The following is a 21,576-nucleotide window of genomic DNA, read 5'->3' on the forward strand; positions in this document are numbered from 1 at the left end:
TACTGTCAGTGACAAGGAAATGTATACGTTTAAACACTTTATCTGTTAAAATGCAGGAAAATGCCAGTGAAATTCTAGAAATCAGTTGTATATAGGTCAAAATGAAAATTAGTTTTAACCCTTTGACTGTTTCGGTCATATATGTCTTATGAGCTACTGTTTTTGATGTATACTCGTAAATTCTGTCGGCTTCAAATTAAGCAGGAGAAAGTTGGTAGGCTCACATGTGAGAGAATGGGTCTGTGTGGTCATTGTGCACCATATAAAAAAAAATCCTGCAGCACGTAGTGCATAATGAGAAAAAAAACTGGCCTTTTTTATTTTATTAAAATGCCAACTTTGTGGTCTATTTTCATATAGTATTTATGGTTGTATTCTCGTTTTCTTGGTCTCATCTGATAGAATGGAAAACATATTATAAAAATAGAGGTGATTTTGATTGATTTTACCATGAAAAGAACCTTAAAATGGAGCTCAAAGTAGGGTAAATGTTTGATTTTTGCCGATGTTCAAAGGTAAACAAATGATGTCTTTTCCAGTAATGTCCAAGTAGCCATTCTAATATGCAGTCATGAATGGGTTGACAGTATTTATACAATTATTACAATAATGCAGTAGTCTGCATAACAGTAAACTTCTATTTTTTGTTTGAATAAAAATTCAAAATAGAAAGCAAGAGTAATATCAGAGGGGCCTGGATGAACAAAGAAAATGTTACTTTAGAGCCGGGAATGACTGCATTGTTCATTCTGGACCCTATTTTGAAATTGTCATATTTTTAAATTTTTGTGAAATTGGCCAAATTGCAAACTTCTGACCACTTTATTGGGTAGTTGAAATTGATAAATGGGCAGTTTCTTGTACTCAGTCAATAGAAAAAAAAATGGAGTTCTAAAGAAGTAGCTATGAGTTTGGTCAACTGGAACAATGGAATTAGCTGAAAATAGGGCCTAACCATACTGCTTCCTTAACCTATTGAACCACGAACAATCATTAAACACACGAAAACATAAAACGTGAAAACCGAGCAGCTGGGCATTTGTGAATGTTCAAAGCTCGTGAAAGTGGAGGGCTAGCTGTAATCTAAAGCCAAGTCAATATTGCATAACTTCACAAAGTTATTGAATTCTTGGCTTCATATCAAGATGTAAAAATAATATGTCCTCAGGTTATACATACTTTATACATGCAGGTACACATTAAAATCACTTAGTGTTGTATTAATCTTGAAGACGTCACATTAATAATGATGATAACACGTAAAAATAATCACTGAGGACCATTAAATATTGTATAAAACGTTAATGTAGACATTTTGCTTAATCCATCTAAATACACACTACAGTAGAGTAAATTAACATAAATATGAGATGTGGTAGCAAGGCAATTTGTAATCCAACATCCGAGACAATGTCTACACTATAATATTACTGGGGGTAACTAGACAATTACGTATTCCTTTCGTATGCCTTCACTCAGGGCGTCATTTCTTCTAAAAATGGTATTACAAGAGAATGGGAGTGTCTCTTTTATTGATTATACTGTATCAACGTGGAGACAACTTGTACACAATGTAAAATGACGAAAACCAGACGCTTTGGTTTGGTCTGTTTACATTACGTGGGGGTGGGGTGGGGAGGGCTGCAGTTCCTGGCTACCCATACTTCCCAAACCTGACTCCCTACAAATAAAACTCACCTCTCACCCTACATTAAGATACAAATGTTTTAAGGTAATTAATAAATACTGTATATGTATTTTATCGCTCTAGGGCGCTTTAATTAATGTAGTAGTGTATTACGTATGGGTGGGGTGGGCTCACTTGGCTGACTACCATACAACCCAAACCTGACTTCCTACAAATATAACTCACCTCTCACCCTACATTAAGACTACAAATCTTTTAAGGTAAGTACTTAATTGGTGTACTCTGTGTGTATTTTACTTTTTATTGTTTTAATGCCTAGTTCTACTGATAACGTTATATATGTTAGTGTATATATGTTAGTGTAAACTCGTTATCTGGTGTTTATATGCATTTATAAGTGGAAAAAATGGCGTTCTGCTTTCTGGCAGTAGCCTGGAACCTAACCTGCCGTATAAGTGGACCCCTACTGTACTATATAATAATAACTATAATAATAGACGGCTTCAAAAGGCCCCATCTAAATGGCAGTGATTACCACAACAATGTGGGAGCGGTTGTGGCTTTCTCCACGTGTCACATAATGACTCTTTTTTATTCATTCTAGAGTATATATCAGGTTTCTATGTTATTTATATTGTTTATTATGCCATATTAGATGAATTGTGATAGATAAATAAGCCGTATAGATAATACAGTGGTCTCTCGTTTTTCGTAATTAATCCATTCCAGACCATACCCCCGGCCGGGGTTGAACCCGTGGTCATAGTCTCAAAACTCCAGCCCGTCGCGTTAGCCACTAGACCAGCTAGCCACAATAAGATTCATCCAACTAGGTATATTTCTACACCATAGGAAGGTTAGCACAGGCACCACTGTGACCACAAATGCAAGTTTTTACAGACGAATCTCCAGCTAGCGTGGCCGTGACGAACTCTAGCTCAAGTCCCTTCACTGCCGTCAACATGACTCAAGAAATTGTAATGACACGATTGCAAACAAACCATACCCCCGGCCGGGATTGAACCCGTGGTCATAGTCTCAAAACTCCAGCCCGTCGCGTTAGCCACTAGACCAACTAGCCACAATAAGATTCATCCAACTTGGTATATTTCTACACCATAGGAAGGTTAGCACAGGCACCACTGTGACCGCGGGTTCAATCCCGGCCGGGGGTATGGTTTGTTTGCAATCGTGTCATTACGATTTCTTGAGCCATTCCAGAGTGTGAGACTTATCGAAATTGACGATTTGTGAAATCATTTTCCCTATAAGAAATATTGTAAATCAAATTAATTCGTTCCAGACGCCCAGAAGTATCAACAAAAAAGAGAGAGATTTACATGCACAGAAGAATGAAAATTCAGCATGACACTTACCTTATTGAAGACTGTTGTTGAGGGATGGAAGACGGAGGTGGAGAGAGGGATAAGAGGTTATTATTTGGAAGGGGATCTTTCCTCCATAAGGACTCTAGGTACCCAGTCCCGTCCTTCTCAGGGGTTACCTCCCTAGCTTAAATATAGATTTACATGCAGAAAAGAATGACAAATGTAAAGCATTAATAAAATATATAAATGAACATTGAACGTCACACCTACCTTTATTGAAAACACTTGTTGGTGTATGGCAGAGGGAGGGGAGGCGAGTTTATTGTTGGAGAATATGACACTAATATCAACTCTGGCTTACTTATCTATCACAATTCAACTGATATGACATAATAAACAATATTAATAACATAGAAACATGGAATATACTCTTGAATGAATAAAATAAGTCATGTCATGACTAGTGTTGTGTTGTTGTTGAGTGTATAAGGGCCACTGAGAGCATAAGCCGTACATAATGTTGGTGAAGGCTGCAGTTGAGGCAGCAGTGTTTTCTGAAGCCCTGTATAGCTCCAGCAATACTGGAGGAGTTAGTAGTATCGCTGAATCACTGAAGGCGGCACCCTCTACCACCATCACAATCGCTACCACCCTCTACCACCATCACAATCGCTACCACCCTCTACCACCACCACAATCGCTACCACCCTCTACTACCATCACAATCGCTACTACCCTCTACCACCACCACTTTTGTTACCACCCTCTGCCACCACCACCTTCGTATTTTTCTGCAAACCTTTTCTTGAATTATGTCGTGTTAGTTGGCATTAGAAGCTTTCTTTGGAGCCATGGTGGATTATTTAGCAGTTGCAAGCACTAAAACGAATGGAATATTTTGAAATGTATCGTATGACCGCATGGGATCGTCCTCACTCGCTGATAAACAATGGCACACTGGCTGGGAATGGAGTGTGGAGCGTCTCGAGGCATGCGCACGCGTCTGGGACGAATGACTATTTGTATGTCAAAAGACAATTCACGAGTCAATGTTTTGACGAAAAAAAGTTATTTTAAAAAATTACAACTATCGATGTTTAAAAGAAACGAGGGACCACTGTATTAGCGAAATATTGAAATATCTTGTCGTGCCTCCTGAGAGCCAGAACAGATCAATTGGATTTCAATTAATTTAAACGAGGAAAACGAGCAAATCCAGATGTGAGCATGGTCACGGAATGGATTAACCCTTTCAGGGTCCAAGGCCCAAATCTGGAGTCACGCACCAGTGTCCAAGAATTTAAAAAAAAAAAATTTGTTATTTTTTCTTATGAAATCGTAGAGAATCTTTTTGTGAAGGTAATAAAACAAAAAGTACGAAATTTGGTGGAAAATTGACGAAATTATGCTCTCGCGAATTTTGATGTGTCAGCGATATTTACGAATCGGCGATTTTGCCGACTTTGACTCCCATTTTAGGCCAATTACATTATTCCAATCAACCAAATTCTTAGCTATTTCACTAGTATTACTTCAGTTCTATCGATTGAGCACAAGAAATCGCCAAGTCAACTGTTTCAACTACAAAATAAAGTGATCGGAAATTGTTAATTTGGCCAATTTAACACAAAGTTCAAAATATTCCAATTTCAAAATAGGGTCCAGAATAAACAATGTAGGTATTCCTGGCACTAAACTAACATTTCCTCTGTTCATTAGTTATGTTTTGAGGCTTTACAAATAAATTCCATTTTGATTTTTTATTCACATAATGAATTTTTATTCACACCAAAAGATAGAAGATTTACTGTTATGCAATACTGTAATAATTGTATAAATATCATCACTATATTTGTGAATGTATATTAGACCCACCAGCTGACGTGTATTAGACGTGTGAGGTCGTTTGTTTACTCTTGAATATCGGCAAAAATTTAACATTTCTGCTACTTTGAGCTCAGTTTCAAGCCATTTCCAGTGACAAAACCAATCAAAATCATCTCTATTTCTGTAATATGTCTTCCATTCTATCAAATGAGACCAAGAAATCGCAAATACAACTATAAAAAACATACGAAAAAACACTGCAAAGTTGCTGTTTTAATCGAAAAATCATGATTTCATTTTTTCTCATTATACACAGTGTGCTGCAGGATCTGTTTTATGTGGTGCACACATACCACACAGATGTATTCTCTCATATCTAGGCCCAAATGTACCACTCACAGTTTAGCAGAGTGAGCTGAGCTCATGGCGTAGATCTACGGTTTGGACCCTGAACGTAAAGCCGTAGATCTACGGGACGGACCCTGAAAGGGTTAAACTAGTAAGTAGAGGTTCCACTGTATATCCTTTGTAAGGCCTTATTTAGATTATGCTTTGCAGTTCTAGTCTCCCCATTGCTGAATATATATGAATGCACTGGAAAACATGGAGAAAGATGATTAACCCTTTCAGGGTCGAGAGGCCCCCTCCTAAACTTGTTCTCAGGGTCGAAAATTTTTTGGAAATTTTTTTTTCTTATGAAATGATAGAGAATCTTTTCCCAATCATAATGACACCAAAAGTATGAAATTTGATAGAAAACTTAGGGAATTATGCTCTCGCGAAGTTAGCAGTCTTGCCGATGTTTACGCATCGGCAATTTCGCCCACTTAGAGCCCTATTTTCGGCCAATTCCTGTGTACTAGTTGACAAAAATCATATTTATTTCACTAGAACTCTATTTTTTCTATCGAATGAGTACAAGAAACCACCCATTTACCAATTTCAACTATCCAATAAAGTGGTTAGAAATTGGCAATTTTGCCAATTTCACACAAATTTTGGAAGATGCCAATTTCCAAATAGGGTCCAGAATAAACAAGAAAGACATTCCTGGCACTAAAATAACAAGTTCTCTGTTAGTTAGTTACGTCCCCAGGCCCCTCTTATATTTCTTTTGCTTTCCACTTTGAATTTTTATTCTTACAAAAAAATAGATTTACTGTTATGCAGACTACTGCATTAGTGTAGAAATGGTATAAATAATATCAGCGCACTTGTGAAAGAATATTAGACTCACCAGTTGATGTGTATTGGACGCTTGGCATGAAAAAAACCATACCCCGGCTGGGATTGAACCCGCGGTCAGTGTCTCAAAACTCCAGCCCGTCGCGTTACCCTCTGGACCAGCTAGCCACAATAAGATTCGTCCAACTAGGTATATTTCTACACCATAGGCATGATTTGTTTACTTTTGAACTTTGGTAAAAATCGAACTTTCTGCTACTTTGAGCTCAATTTCAAGGTACTCTTCATTGTGAAACCAATCAAAATCATCTCAATTTCTGTAGTATGTCTTCCATTCTATAAAATGAGACCAGGAAAACTAGAATATAACCATAAATACCATATGAAAATACAGGGCAAAGTCGCTGTTTTAATCCAAAAACACGGTCAGTTTTTTTTTCTCATTACACACTGTGTGCTGCAGGATTTATTTTATACTGCGCACACTGACCACATAGACCCATTCTTTCATATGTAGGCCTACCAGCTTTCTCTCGCTAGATTTGAAGGCGCTAGAATTTAGGCATTCTAGTACGTCACTAACCCTGGTGCGTAAGTCGTACTAGTACGTCGAAAACCCTGAAAGGGTTAAATTGATCCCATGTATCAGAAATCTTTTCTATGAGGATAGACTGAGGGCATTGAATTTTCACCCTGGAAGGACGTAAAATTAGGGAGAATATGATTGAAGCATGCAAATGAAAGATGGGAATAAATAAATACAGGGGATATAAATAACATGCTGAAGATGTATAGATAGGACAAGACGTGCAGGAATGGGCCAAAGTTGGGAAACTTTAGACATAGACAGGATATAGGTAGTAGGTTTGGTAACAGTTGTGGATGAGTGGAACAAAACAGAGTAGTGTCACTGAAGCGAGAACCTTTAAAAGGTAGCTTTAAAATTAGGTTGGACAAATATGCGAGTATGTGTGAGCAGGACCTGCCTAGCATGGGGTAGTAGTATTTAAGGAAGATGTGCAACATTTAGGTATCAGTATTCCAAAATATTTCACTTGCACAGTAGGCTTCTTCAGTTGAATACATGTACTGTGGAGGCAGTGATGTAGAGTCGATATAATCAGTCCACCACCCTCGGAGTAGTAGTATTGAGGTGGTCAGTCTTTCAGCCTGGTGAAGAGCTATTCTCCATAGTTTGGAACAGTGGAGCATAACTCTTCTCCAGGCCAAGGGACTGACCACCTCAAAACTACTACTACATGGGTAATGGAGTGATTAGATAGTCCCTACATTTCAACTGCTTCTGCTATCTCATCTGTATTTGATTGTGGAGGCGAAATGTTTTGGAATAAAGATAGCTAAATGTTGCAAGTCTTGCTTATCTACTTGCCAGTATTATGTACCATTGTTATATTCACACGTGGGTCAGTAGTCCTGGTGCAGTGCTCCTCCGTTCTTGTTCTTGTGTTACTTGCTTAACCGTTTCTGGGTCCCCAGGCCCTCACTTGAGAATTGTTTTCAGGGTCGCCAAATTTAAAAAAAAAAAATTTCTTATGAAAAGATAGAGAATCTTTTCCCGATCATATTGACACCAAAAGTATGAAATTTGATGGAAAACTTATGGGATTATGCTCTTGCGAAGTTAGCGGTCTCGACGATGTTTACACATCATCGATTTTGCCCACTTTGAACCCTATTTTCGGCCAATTCCAGTGTACTAGTCGACAAAAATCATAACTATTTCCCTAGAACTCCATTTTTTCTATCGAATGAGTATAAGAAACCACTCATTTACCGAATTCAACTATCCAATAAAGTGGTCAGAATTTAGCAATTTTGCCAATTTCTCACAAATTTCAAAAGATGCCAATTTCCGAATAGGGTCCAGAATAAACAAGAAAGACATTCCAGGCACTAAAATAACAAGTTCTCTGTTTGTTAGTTACATCCGCAGGCCCCTCTTATATTTCTTTGGCTTTCCACTTTGAATTTTTATTCTTACAAAAAATAGAAGATTTACTGTTATGCAGACTACTGCATTAGTGTAGAAATGGTATAAATAATATCAGTGCACTTGTGAAAGAATATTAGACTCGCCAGTTGATGTGTATTGGACGCTTGGCATGATTTGTTTACTTTTGAACTTTGTGGTAAAAATCGAACATTTTTGCTACTTTGAGCTCAATTTCAAGGTGCTTTTCATTGTAAAACCTGTCAAAATCATCTAAATTTCTGTAATATGTCTTCCATTTTATAAAATGAGACCAGGAAAACTAGAAAACAATAAATACCATATGAAAATACTACAGTGCAAAGTCGGTTTTAACCCTTTGAGGGTCGACAGGCCCTCTCCGAGACTCGTTCTCAGGGTCGGCCAAATTTAAAAAAAAAAAAAAATTTCCTATGAAAAGATAGAGAATCTTTTCCCGATCATAATGACACCAAAATTATGAAATTTGATGGAAAACTTACGGAATTATGCTCTCGCGAAGTTAGCGGTCTCGGCGATGTTTACGCATCGGTGATTTTGCCCACTTTGAGCCCCATTTTCGGCCAATTCCACTGCACTAGTCGACGAAAAACATGAATATTTCGCTAGAACTCCATTTTTTCTATCAAATGAGTGCAAGAAACCACCCATTTACCTATTTCAACTATCCAATACAGTGGTCAGAATTTAGCAATTTTTGCCAATTTCACACAAATTTCAAAAGATGCCAATTTCCGAATAGGGTCCAGTATAAACAAGAAAGACATTCCTGGCACTAAAATGACATTTCCTTTGTTCATTAGTCACGTCTGAAGGCCCCTCTTACATTCTTTTGCTTTCCACTTTGAATTTTTATTTTCACAAAAAATAGAAGATTTACTGTTATGCAGACTACTGCATTAGTGTAAAAAATGGTATAAATAATATTGGCGCACTTGCAAAAGAATATTAGACTCTCCAGTTGACGTGTATTGGACGCTTGGCATGATTTGTTTACTTTTGAACTTGGTAAAAATTGAACATTTCTGCTACTTTGAGCTCAATTTCAAGGTACTTTTCATTGTAAAACCAGTCAAAATCATCTCAATTTCTGTAATATGTCTTCCATTCTATAAAATGAGACCAAGAAAACTTGAATACAACAATAAATACCATACAAAAATACAATGCAAAGTCGCTGTTTTATTCCAAAAAAACGGTCGGTTTTTTTTTTTCTCATGCACTGTGTGCTGCAGGATTTTTTTAGACTGTGCACACTGACCACATAGACCCATTCTTTCATACGTAGGCCTACCAGCTTTCTCCCACTAGATTTGAGGACGCTAGAATTTAGGCGTACTAGTACGTCAAAAACCCTGGGTCGTAAGCCGTACTAGTACGGCCGAAACCCTCAAAGGGTTATTCCAAAAACATGGTCAAAGTTTTTTTTTTTCTCATTACTGTGTGCTGCAGGATTTTTTTCGTATACTGCACACACTGACCACATAGACCCATTCTTTCATATGTAGGCCTACCAGCTTTCTCTCACTAGATTTGAGGGCACTAGAATTTAGGGGTACTAGTACACCAAAAACCCTGGGGCGTAAACCGTACTAGTACAGCTGAAACTCTGAAAGGGTTAACCGCTGCACTTTGACATCATGGAGGTAACATGTGATTTACTTGGTTGTACTTTTATTCAGCAACGAAGTGTTGAATATCCTGTCAGTATTATGTACTCCCTATGTGCTACCATTTGTCAGGGTCCATTCTTAGGGTGAATAGTGAGGTAGCCAATCACACTTTATAGGTGGTCTGTTATGGTGTATTGGAACAGGAAGGAGCTTGGCCTAGTGTACGTCTGCTGTCAACACCTGCCATGATCTGGACCAAGGGTTCTTAGATAAGAAGAGCCACATATACTTTTCATACATTTTTGAATGTTCAAGACCCACAGAAAATATTACTTTAAAATTGTATTTATAAAAAATAAAACTACATAGTAGTTCTAACCAAAGCAGAATATTTAATCTCTGCTTGTTGAAAACTTGATTGTAAGGCAGTATTCCAAGCCATCAGAAAACTAGCTTCAGTACCCAAATCACTTTGCTTACAGAAGGAAAATGGGCTATTTTGTTGAGTGACTAAATTAATTTCGAAAATTTTATCTTAATTTTTTTCTTTGCGGTTTTGATTCAGGAGGAAATTCAGATGCAAATTTTTATGGTTACATTGATGACGATGCTTCAAGTGGCTGATGATTGTACGACAGATAGGTCACAGAGTCTTTTCATCCTTGACAGTAAAAGCAAAATCGTCCTCCCATTATTGGTTAAACACACTTTTTTTTTGTATTCTGTTTCATACTCTTCTGTTGCTCAGTCATTTTAAACAAGGGTTCTGTAACTTTAAAATCAGTCTTAAATATTTATTAATTAATCAGTAAAGTACTTCTCTTTTTTAGTAAATGTCTACGGGAGAAGGGGTTACTAGCCCATCGCTCCCGGCATTTTAGTCGCCTCATACGACACGCATGGCTTACGGAGGAAAGATTCTTTTCCACTTCCCCATGGACAATAGAAGAAATAAAGAAGAACAAGAGCTATTTAGAAAAAGGAGAAAAACCTAGATGTATGTATATATATATGGATGTGCGTGTCTGTGAAGTGTGACCAAAGTGTAAGTAGGATTAGCAAGATATCCCTGTTATCTAGCGTGTTTATGAGTCAGAAAAAGAAAACCAGCAATCCTACCATCATGCAAAACAGTTACAGGTTTCTGTTTCACATGGCACAAGTTATGTTCCATTGCTGCCCCAGGCGTGTAATGTGTTTACTGCTTAAAGAGTGATGGCGCATTGTCCAGTTGCATCATCATTACTTGTTTAAAAAGTATTGATTATGTTCAGTGAGTTTAAACGGCAGTTAGGACATGTAATGCATATGAATGTTTGAAAAGATAATGTGAATTACCCATATATGTGTACATAAAATATTCTAATAGTGGTATATATTATACTACTACTACTAATACAAGATTTTAGGAAAAATGGCATTGAAACCCAATACAGTGGACCCCCGGTTATTGGCCGCAATCCGTTCCTGAAGGTCGGCTGATAACCGAAATGGCCGATAACTGAATTAATATTTCCCATAAGAATTAATGAAGATAATGTGATAATGTGCGAGTGTGGTGAAAGTGTTGAATGATGATGAAAGTATTTTCTTTTTGGGGATTTTCTTTCTTTTTTGGGTCACCCTGCCTCGGTGGGAGACGGCCGACTTGTTGAAAAAAAAAAAAAAAAAAAAAAATGGTTTTTAATACTTGACGTGCTGTTGGAGTGTGAGCAAAGTAACATTTATGAAGGGATTCAGGGAAACCGGCAGGCCGGACTTGAGTCCTGGAGATGGGAAGTACAGTGCCTGCACTCTGAAGGAGGGGTGTTAATGTTGCAGTTTAAAAACTGTAGTGTAAAGCACCCTTCTGGCAAGACAGTGATGGAGCGAATGATGGTGAAAGTTTTTCTTTTTCGGGCCACCCTGCCTTGGTGGGAATCGGCCAGTGTGATAATAAATAAAAATAAATAAAAAAAAATTAATTCATTCCCAACAAAAATATTCACAAAAAAAATTTTTTTTTACAATTATGTAAGTATTACATACCTTTATTGAAGGCTAATGCTGGCTTCTGGAAGTTAGGGAGGAGGAAAGAGGAAGGAGTTATTGTTTAGAAGGGGAATCCCCCTCCATGAAGACTAGGTAGTAATGCCTTCTCTGGGGTTACTTCCCTTCTCTGTCTTTTAATGCCACTAGAACCAGCTTGAGAGTCACTGGACCCCTGTCTCACAAAATAACTGTCCAGAGTGCTCTGTTTCGGGAGTTTCTTTAAGATTTCCCTGAAGTGGGACAGGGTTATGTTACAAAACATGTTGCAGATATGGCTTGTTTCAGCTTTGTCAGGGTGGTGTTTCTCTACAAAAGCTTGCACCCTAGTCCACATTGCACAAACCTCTTTAATCTCTGAAGAAGGCACCTCCTTCACTCCCTCTTCTTCCTCCTCCTCCTCTGAAGCAACTTCTTCAGCTGCAGTTTGTTGCTGTTCAAGTTGAAGCTCTTGCAGCTCTTCAGTGGTAAACTCTTCCCTGTGGTCCTCCACCAACTCTTCCACATCCTCACCACTCGCCTCCAACCCCAGGAACTTCCCCAAAGACACAATAGAGTCCACTGGGTCGGCAGGGTCAGGGTCACGGTGAGTCTCAAATCCTTCAAAATCCCTCTCTTGGACACAATCTGGCCACAGTTTTCTCCAAGCAGAGTTCAAAGTCCTGGAAGTCACTCCCTCCCAAGCCTTACCTATAAGGCTTATGCAATGGAGTATAGTGAAGTGATTCCTCCAGAACTGTCTTAGGGTCAACAGAGTGTCCGAGGTCACTTCAAAGCACTTTTGAAACACTGCTTTTGTGTAAAGTTTTTTGAAGTTAGAAATGACCTGCTGGTCCATGGGCTGGAGGAGAGGAGTGGTGTTAGGAGGTTAGAACTTCACTTTTATAAAACTGAAGTCCCTAAACACTTGGTCTTCCAAGTCTGGAGGATGTGCAGGAGCATTGTCCAGTAACAGGAGGCACTTGAGTGGCAGTTTCTTTTCCAGGAGGTATTTTTTCACACTTGGGCCAAACACATCATTAACTCACTCTTTGAAAATTTGTCTTGTGACCCAAGCCTTATGATTAGTTTTCCACATCACACACAATCTATTCTTCATGACATTGTTTTTCTTAAATACACTGGGATTTTCTGAGTGATAGACAAGTAAAGGCTTTGCTTTGAAATCCCCACTAGCATTACCACACAGCAATAGAGTAAGCCTGTCTTTCATAGGCTTGTGTCCTGGCAGTGTCTTTTCCTCTTGGGTAATGTAGGTCCTCTTTGGCATTTTCTTCCAAAACAGGCCTGTTTCGTCACAATTGAAAACGTGTTGGGGTTCGAATCCTTCAGCCTTTACATAGTCCTGGAATTCGTAAACATACTGTTTAGCTGCACATTTGTCAGAACTTGCAGCCTCAACATGCCTTACAACACTGTGTATGCCACTATGCTTCTTAACTCTATCAAACCATCCTTTGCTGGCCCTAAATTCACAAACTGCAGCACTTGTTCTAGGCATTTTCTTTGCAAGATCCTCATGCCTTCTCACAAATAGTAGACTCGACTAGACTGTCTCCCACTAATTCTTTTTTCCTTAATCCACAATAATAACTTTTCCATATCTTCCATTATTGGTGTCCTTTGTTTAGTTAGAAAAGCTACTCCTTTTGCAACATTAGCATCTTTTTGTTCTTTCTTTGCGACGATGGATGTAATTGTCGATTTATTCTTGCTGTACATCCTGGCAAGTTCCATCACCTTCATACCACTCTCAAACTTTTTGATCACTTCATGCTGAAATTCCATGGTGTTTCTCACTTTACCACAGGAACTTTACTAGGAACTTTCTTTGGAGCCATGGTTACTTATTTCACAGTTGCACTTCAAGAAAAACCACTAAAAACAATGGTAAACAAGTGAAATGTTTGGATGTATGAGCAGAAGCCTCCTCAGCCACCAAGAGAGAAAGCCAAACTGAAGTGCAAGCTGCCCCAGCCGGCGGATGGATGCGTCCAAAAACGCTGATAACTGAGCGAACGGCCAATAACCGAGTTGGCCGATAACCAAACCAGCCGATAACCGGGGGTCCACTGTATTGTCTTTGCAGCCACACACAGTAGCTTTGGGAACTGCAGTTTGCCCACTGTTGATCTAGACTTAGGCCAACGGCCTAAGCGGGCTGTTCGGGCGAAGTCAAATGACACCAAAGTAACAGAGGGGCCCACAAAGGGAATACATATTACTGACAGACCAATGCTGTATGTACTCTAGTCCCATTTGAAAGGCAGGCTGTGTAATACATAGAGGTTCCCTGAGCTTAACTATTTTAAATTTGTATACATATTTTGTATGACTGTATTTAAACTAACTTTTTTTTTCCATTTCTTTCCAGCATACGTACACGGATGCAACGCTAGCATGCGAAGGAAAGTTTTTCCCAGTGCACAAACTTGTGATGTCGACATGTAGTGATTACTTTGCAGAAATTTTTGAAAAAACTCCTTGTAAAAATCCAGTAGTTGTGCTCAAAGACATAAAAAAGTCAGATTTAGAGGCCTTGTTAGACTATATGTATATAGGTGAAGTAGATGTGAGGCAGAGTGAGCTAGCGGGACTCATTAAAGCTGCCGAGTGTTTAAGAATTAAAGGTCTCGCTGTCCCAGACGAGGATCCAACCAAAGCCCAGAAAAAAGGGCCTAGTAGTGTACCTGAGAGAAGGGAGGACAGTCCCCCCGCAAAACGAAAAAGACGGGACTCTGGAGGAGACCGTGGGAGGATCCCTTCACCCACCATCTCACGGGGGTCCTCCCAGTCTTCCTCCCACCCCCCTTCTGCATCATCAGTGCCTAGTCAAGCACCCTCTCAACTGTCAAGTGTACCTGAGTCACATGTGCCATCACAGTCTATGCCCCCACCACCTAGTGTATCCCAGGAAACGCGGCATGTAGATAGTGGGCGTGGTAGACAAGACAGCCACCTGCAACAGTCGCAGTCGCAACATACATCTCAAATATCCTCGTTACGGCCGTCTGCGGATACATCATCCCTTAGGTCACCCCCTAGTGGTGGACCAGAGTCCTCTCACCCATCTATAACATCACCCAGATCATCTGATCAATCCATCCTACCAGTTCAAATGATTAAGGTGGAAGTAGATGATGCTGATAACTCTGGAGCAAAAGATTCTCATGGAGATAGAGAAGATGGCAGTGAGATGGATGGGGATGAAGAGGAGACTAGTAATGATTTCTCTGAATACCAAAGTCATGGTGGTGAAATAGAAAAGGAGGAACATGATCAGATGGACTCCTATGGTGCTGACCAAATACCTGGGCCTTCAGGCCTACAAGGGGTAAGTGAATTTTTAAGTTTCAGTACTTTATAGGTTCTGTTTTTGTTTGTAACAAGTAGCTCACAAGCACTTGTATTACTATTTATATTTTATTTAAAATGTAAACTATGTATTCAAGTTAGTATTGAAGTGTTATCTGTTATTAAAGTGTCTTACCTCATGAACTTCGCCCTTAAGTCTCATCATGACATTCACTTGAGGCACAATGGGCAATTTCTTGTTGGTTCATGCTTTAGTGAATTGACTTTTTTTTTTATCCTCTGGGAGTGGATGGAGTAGGCAAAAACACAGGTTGACCAATCTGATATTTGCATATTCCACTGTATTGATACTATGCAGTCACCAGGAGAAACGTAGTGTGCATGTTCTGCAGGTCCTCACTTAGTGAGAGGGTTGCCAAAAGTGTGCAATCTTAAAATAGCATTAAATAAAGCAAAGAGAATGTGGGAAAAATAAGGTTAAATTCCAGATACCTCTGAAAATGCCACATAAATTAAAAAATATATTGGAATCGCAGTATGTTGAAAACAATAAATTTTTATCTTGCACTGCATTGTGCGTTATGGTGTGTGGAGAGGGATGGAGCTCTGCTGGACTAAGGTGGATGGATGTGGTTCTTGTGATTGCAGTGTTGTTAGTTAACCTTCTCTGTTGTGACAGTGTAGTAATTAAAAAGAATTCTGAAATGGTAATGTATTATTTTTCTAACAGTAATGGCATTAAAAATGCAAAATTTGGTAGAAAACTTGTGAAATTACGTAGGCACAAATGTGGTGTGGGTGCAATTTACACGTTGGTAGTTCTGCCCACTTTGAGTCCTATTTTAATTCTTTGTCCTATTTTTAATTCTTTGCAAGTAGTGAGGGGTAAATTTAGGCCTAGATATGAGAGAATGGGTCTATGCAGTGAGTATGCACCATATTACAAAAATCTTGCCCCACACAGTGCATGATAGTGAAAAAAAAAACCAGTGCATTTGGTTTAATAAGACAGCGACTGCGGTGTATTTTCAGATGGTTTCTTAGTATCATTTGATACAATGGAAGGTATATTACAGAAATAGAAATGATTTTAATTGGTTTTAGATTTGGAAAGTAGTTTGAGATTGAGCTAAAATTAGCAGAAATGTTTGATTATTGCCCATATTCCAGAGGACACAAATTTTGTCACTCGTCCAACTGGTTGGACTGATGTGTATTCACAAATGTGCTGACGTCATTTCTACAATTATTACAATAGTACAGTAGGCTGCAAAACAGTAAAATTTTTTTTTTTTATTTTTTAATAAAAATTCAAAATGGAAAGCAAGTGTCATATAGGAGAGGCCTGGGGACGTTATGAACAGAGGAAACGTTTTAATGCCAGGAATGTCTATATTGTTTATTCTTTACCCTATTTTTAAATTGGCACTTTTTAATTTTGTGTGGAATTGGCCATATTACCGATGTTTGATCACTTTATTTGTCCCGTTGGGTTCGGTAACATGGATTGGGTAAGGATACTTACATAGGCAATAATGAAGTATAATTAAAATGGAATATATAGGAAGCACCAAGCCTGACCTGCCTCTCTGCTCCCTATCCTTTCGACTCGCGAGATGGTTCCTAGGGGTGAGCGGGTTCAAAACATTCTAAGGTCAGCTGTGACAGTGAATAACAAGTGATTCACACAGACTGTTGGTAGTGAGTCACTGCTGACACTGGTAACTGGTTACTGGTATGGTACTACTGAGAGCTCGGCGACGCTAACGTACGTCGTCCTGACATACAGCTAATACTACAAACTAGAGACGACAGGCTTATGGCTTGGGCTGATTCTGTACGATGTCAAAGTACACAACAATTGAACATTATAACATAAGGAGAATATTGGAATGGAAGGTAACGTAACTTACTGTCATGCATTACAAGGTATGATATAGCACAACTCATAGAATGAGACTCAACATTGGGATTACACAATAGAAGTGATAAAAAAAAATTTGATCGATCGATCTGTATTCATGCGATCTACGGATTCTGAGGAAGGAATATATACAAAGAAAGAAGTGTTTAACAGAAAGGCAGACTTGGTGCACTCAAATCTAGACTGTTAAATCTAAGAATTCAGAGAACGTGAATACAAAAAAAAAAATTCTTGAATATTAATAAGTTGATATTGTAGCAGACAGTAGAAATACAATGTAACTATATTATTCATCTATAGAGGTTATTTACATTTAACCCCAACTCTACTAGGGTGAGATTGACATATACAGAATGGGTGTTATCTCTGGGAGGATCAAACTCTGTTGCACTGGCTAACTCATGCCATATTTGAGGCAGCTCTGAATTGGTAGTTACAAATGATACTTGTGGATTTCTCGGTTCCTGTCGTGTACGTATGGAATAACCACATTCAGGTTGATCGTCTGACTGAGTATTAGAGGTAGAGGGTACAGGATCAGGAGGATTGTCAGTCTGTCACATTAGTCTGAGTTGGAACATCATTATCATCACATATTAACTTCATATGATCTAAATGCGATTCTTTATACTGACCAGTACTAATTTCTCTAACCTTATACTTATTGCCAGTGATATGTTCAACTACTTGATAAGGACCAACAAACTTTTGATCAAGCTTAGGCATTGCAGACGTTTTGTTAAAGTTAGTCAGCATAACTCTCAAACCTATTGTAATTTTGGATACCTTTGCTCGAGTGTTAGTGACTTGTAAATTCTGCTGTGGATTTATGAAGTGTTTCACGGCTGACAGGGCAAAATTTGTGAAAGGACAATTTCATCAGTTTTCCATTAAATTTCATACTTTTGTTTTACGTATTATTATTTTTTTTTTATTATCACACTGGCCGATTCCCACCAAGGCAGGGTGGCCCGAAAAAAGAAAAACTTTCACCATCATTCACTCCATCACTGTCTTGCCAGAAGGGTGCTTTACACTACAGTTTTTAAACTGCAACATTAACACCCCTCCTTCAGAGTGCAGGCACTGTACTTCCCATCTCCAGGACTCAAGTCCGGCCTGCCGGTTTCCCTGAATCCCTTCATAAATGTTACTTTGCTCACACTCCAACAGCACGTCAAGTATTAAAAACCATTTGTCTCCATTCACTCCTATCAAACACGCTCACGCATGCCTGCTGGAAGTCCAAGCCCCTCGCACACAAAACCTCCTTTACCCCCTCCCTCCAACCTTTCCTAGGCCGACCCTTACCCCGCCTTCCTTCCACTACAGACTGATACACTCTTGAAGTCATTCTGTTTAGCTCCATTTTCTCTACATGTCCGAACCACCTCAACAACCCTTCCTCAGCCCTCTGGACAACAGTTTTGGTAATCCCGCACCTCCTCCTAACTTCCAAACTACGAATTCTCTGCATTATATTCACACCACACATTGCCCTCAGACATGACATCTCCACTGCCTCCAGCCTTCTCCTCGCTACAACATTCATCACCCACGCTTCACACCCATATAAGAGCGTTGGTAAAACTATACTCTCATACATTCCCCTCTTTGCCTCCAAGGACAAAGTTCTTTGTCTCCACAGACTCCTAAGTGCACCACTCACTCTTTTTCCCTCATCAATTCTATGATTCACCTCATCTTTCATAGACCTGTCCGCTGACACGTCCACTCCCAAATATCTGAATACGTTCACCTCCTCCATACTCTCTCCCTCCAATCTGATATCCAATCTTTCATCACCTAATCTTTTTGTTATCCTCATAACCTTACTCTTTCCTGTATTCACCTTTAATTTTCTTCTTTTGCACACCCTACCAAATTCATCCACCAATCTCTGCAACTTCTCTTCAGAATCTCCCAAGAGCACAGTGTCATCAGCAAAGAGCAGCTGTGACAACTCCCACTTTGTGTGTGATTCTTTATCTTTTAACTCCACGCCTCTTGCCAAGACCCTCGCATTTACTTCTCTTACAACCCCATCTATAAATATATTAAACAACCATGGTGACATCACACATCCTTGTCTAAGGCCTACTTTTACTGGGAAAAAATTTCCCTCTTTCCTACATACTCTAACTTGAGCCTCACTATCCTCGTAAAAACTCTTCACTGCTTTCAGTAACCTACCTCCTACACCATACACTTGCAACATCTGCCACATTGCCCCCCTATCCACCCTGTCATACGCCTTTTCCAAATCCATAAATGCCACAAAGACCTCTTTAGCCTTATCTAAATACTGTTCACTTATATGTTTCACTGTAAACACCTGGTCCACACACCCCCCTACCTTTCCTAAAGCCTCCTTGCTCATCTGCTATCCTATTCTCCGTCTTACTCTTAATTCTTTCAATTATAACTCTACCATACACTTTACCAGGTATACTCAACAGACTTATCCCCCTATAATTTTTGCACTCTCTTTTATCCCCTTTGCCTTTATACAAAGGAACTATGCATGCACTCTGCCAATCCCTAGGTACCTTACCCTCTTCCATACATTTATTAAATAATTGCACCAACCACTCCAAAACTATATCCCCACCTGCTTTTAACATTTCTATCTTTATCCCATCAATCCCGGCTGCCTTACCCCCTTTCATTTTACCTACTGCCTCACAAACTTCCCCACACTCACAACTGGCTCTTCCTCACTCCTACAAGATGTTATTCCTCCTTGTCCTATACACGAAATCACTGTTTCCCTATCTTCATCAACATTTAACAATTCCTCAAAATATTCCCTCCATCTTCCCAATACCTCTAACTCTCCATTTAATAACTCTCCTCTCCTATTTTTAACTGACAAATCCATTTGTTCTCTAGGCTTTCTTAACTTGTTAATCTCACTCCAAAACTTTTTCTTATTTTCAAAAAAATTTGTTGATAACATCTCACCCACTCTCTCATTTGCTCTCTTTTTACATTGCTTCACCACTCTCTTAACCTCTCTCTTTTTCTCCATATACTCTTCCCTCCTTGCATCACTTCTACTTTGTAAAAACTTCTCATATGCTAACTTTTTCTCCCTTACTACTCTCTTTACATCATCATTCCACCAATCGCTCCTCTTCCCTCCTGCACCCACTTTCCTGTAACCACAAACTTCTGCTGAACACTCTAACACTACATTTTTAAACCTACCCCATACCTCTTCGACCCCATTGCCTATGCTCTCATTAGCCCATCTATCCTCCAATAGCTGTTTATATCTTACCCTAACTGCCTCCTCTTTTAGTTTATAAACCTTCACCTCTCTCTTCCCTGATGCTTCTATTCTCCTTGTACCCCATCTACCTTTTACTCTCAGTGTAGCTACAACTAGAAAGTGATCTGATATATCTGTGGCCCCTCTATAAACATGTACATCCTGAAGTCTACTCAACAGTCTTTTATCTACCAATACATAATCCAACAAACTACTGTCATTTCGCCCTACATCATATCTTGTATACTTATTTATCCTCTTTTTCTTAAAATATGTATTACCTATAACTAAACCCCTTTCTATACAAAGTTCAATCAAAGGGCTCCCATTATCATTTACACCTGGCACCCCAAACTTACCTACCACACCCTCTCTAAAAGTTTCTCCTACTTTAGCATTCAGGTCCCCTACCACAATTACTCTCTCACTTGGTTCAAAGGCTCCTATACATTCACTTAACATCTCCCAAAATCTCTCTCTCTCTCCTCTGCATTCCTCTCTTCTCCAGGTGCATACACGCTTATTATGACCCACTTCTCGCATCCAACCTTTACTTTAATCCACATAATTCTTGAATTTACACATTCATATTCTCTTTTCTCCTTCCATAACTGATCATTTAACATTACTGCTACCCCTTCCGTTGCTCTAACTCTCTCAGATACTCCAGATTTAATCCCATTTATTTCCCCCCACTGAAACTCTCCTACCTCCTTCAGCTTTGTTTCGCTTAGGGCCAGGACATCCAACTTCTTTTCATTCATAACATCAGCAATCATCTGTTTCTTGTCATCCGCACTACATCCACGCACATTTAAGCATCCCAGTTTTATAAAGTTTTTCTTCTTCTCTTTTTTAGTAAATGTCTACAGGAGAAGGGGTTACTAGCCCATTGCTCCCGGCATTTTAGTCGCCTCATACGACACGCATGGCTTACGGAGGAAAGATTCTTTTCCACTTCCCCATGGACAATAGAAGAAATAAAGAAGAACAAGAGCTATTTAGAAAAAGGAGAAAAACCTTGATGTATGTATATATATGCATGTGCGTGTCTGTGAAGTGTGACCAAAGTGTAAGTAGGAGTAGCAAGATATCCCTGTTTATGAGACAGAAAAAGAAACCAGCAATCCTACCATCATGCAAAACAGTTACAGGTTTTTGTTTCACAGTCATCTGGCAGGACGGTAGTACTTCCCTGGGTGGTTGCTGTCTACCAACCTACTACCTATTGAAAAAAAATTTCTACCATTTCATAAGAAAAAATAACATTGTTTTTGGAAATTCTTGGACACTGGACAAGTTTCAGGTCAGGGTTCTGGACAATGAAAGGGTTAATGATTTCAGACAAAAATATGGCACCCTGATGCATGTACTACGAAAACACCACCCTCACAATAGTCATTAGGTTACTGGGTGAATCTCGTGATGTATGCTGTGTTACCAA

The 21,576-nt window shown here is 39.1% G+C and overlaps 1 protein-coding gene across 38 annotated transcripts in view; it reads left to right on the top strand.

Moving 5' to 3' along the window:
* The window catches only part of LOC128686900 (zinc finger and BTB domain-containing protein 14), a 407,181-nt gene that overhangs the window by 106,147 nt on the left and 279,458 nt on the right, over positions 1-21,576 (top strand). For all 38 annotated transcript variants that reach the window (XM_070082567.1, XM_053774157.2, XM_053774159.2 and 35 more), the window contains exon 3: positions 13,994-14,953. In XM_070082567.1, the coding sequence (XP_069938668.1) occupies positions 13,994-14,953 (960 nt within the window). The remainder of the gene's footprint in view (positions 1-13,993; positions 14,954-21,576) is intronic.

This window comes from Cherax quadricarinatus, chromosome 7 (assembly GCF_038502225.1).
Source record: "Cherax quadricarinatus isolate ZL_2023a chromosome 7, ASM3850222v1, whole genome shotgun sequence".
NCBI classification, from domain to species: Eukaryota; Metazoa; Arthropoda; class Malacostraca; order Decapoda; family Parastacidae; genus Cherax; species Cherax quadricarinatus.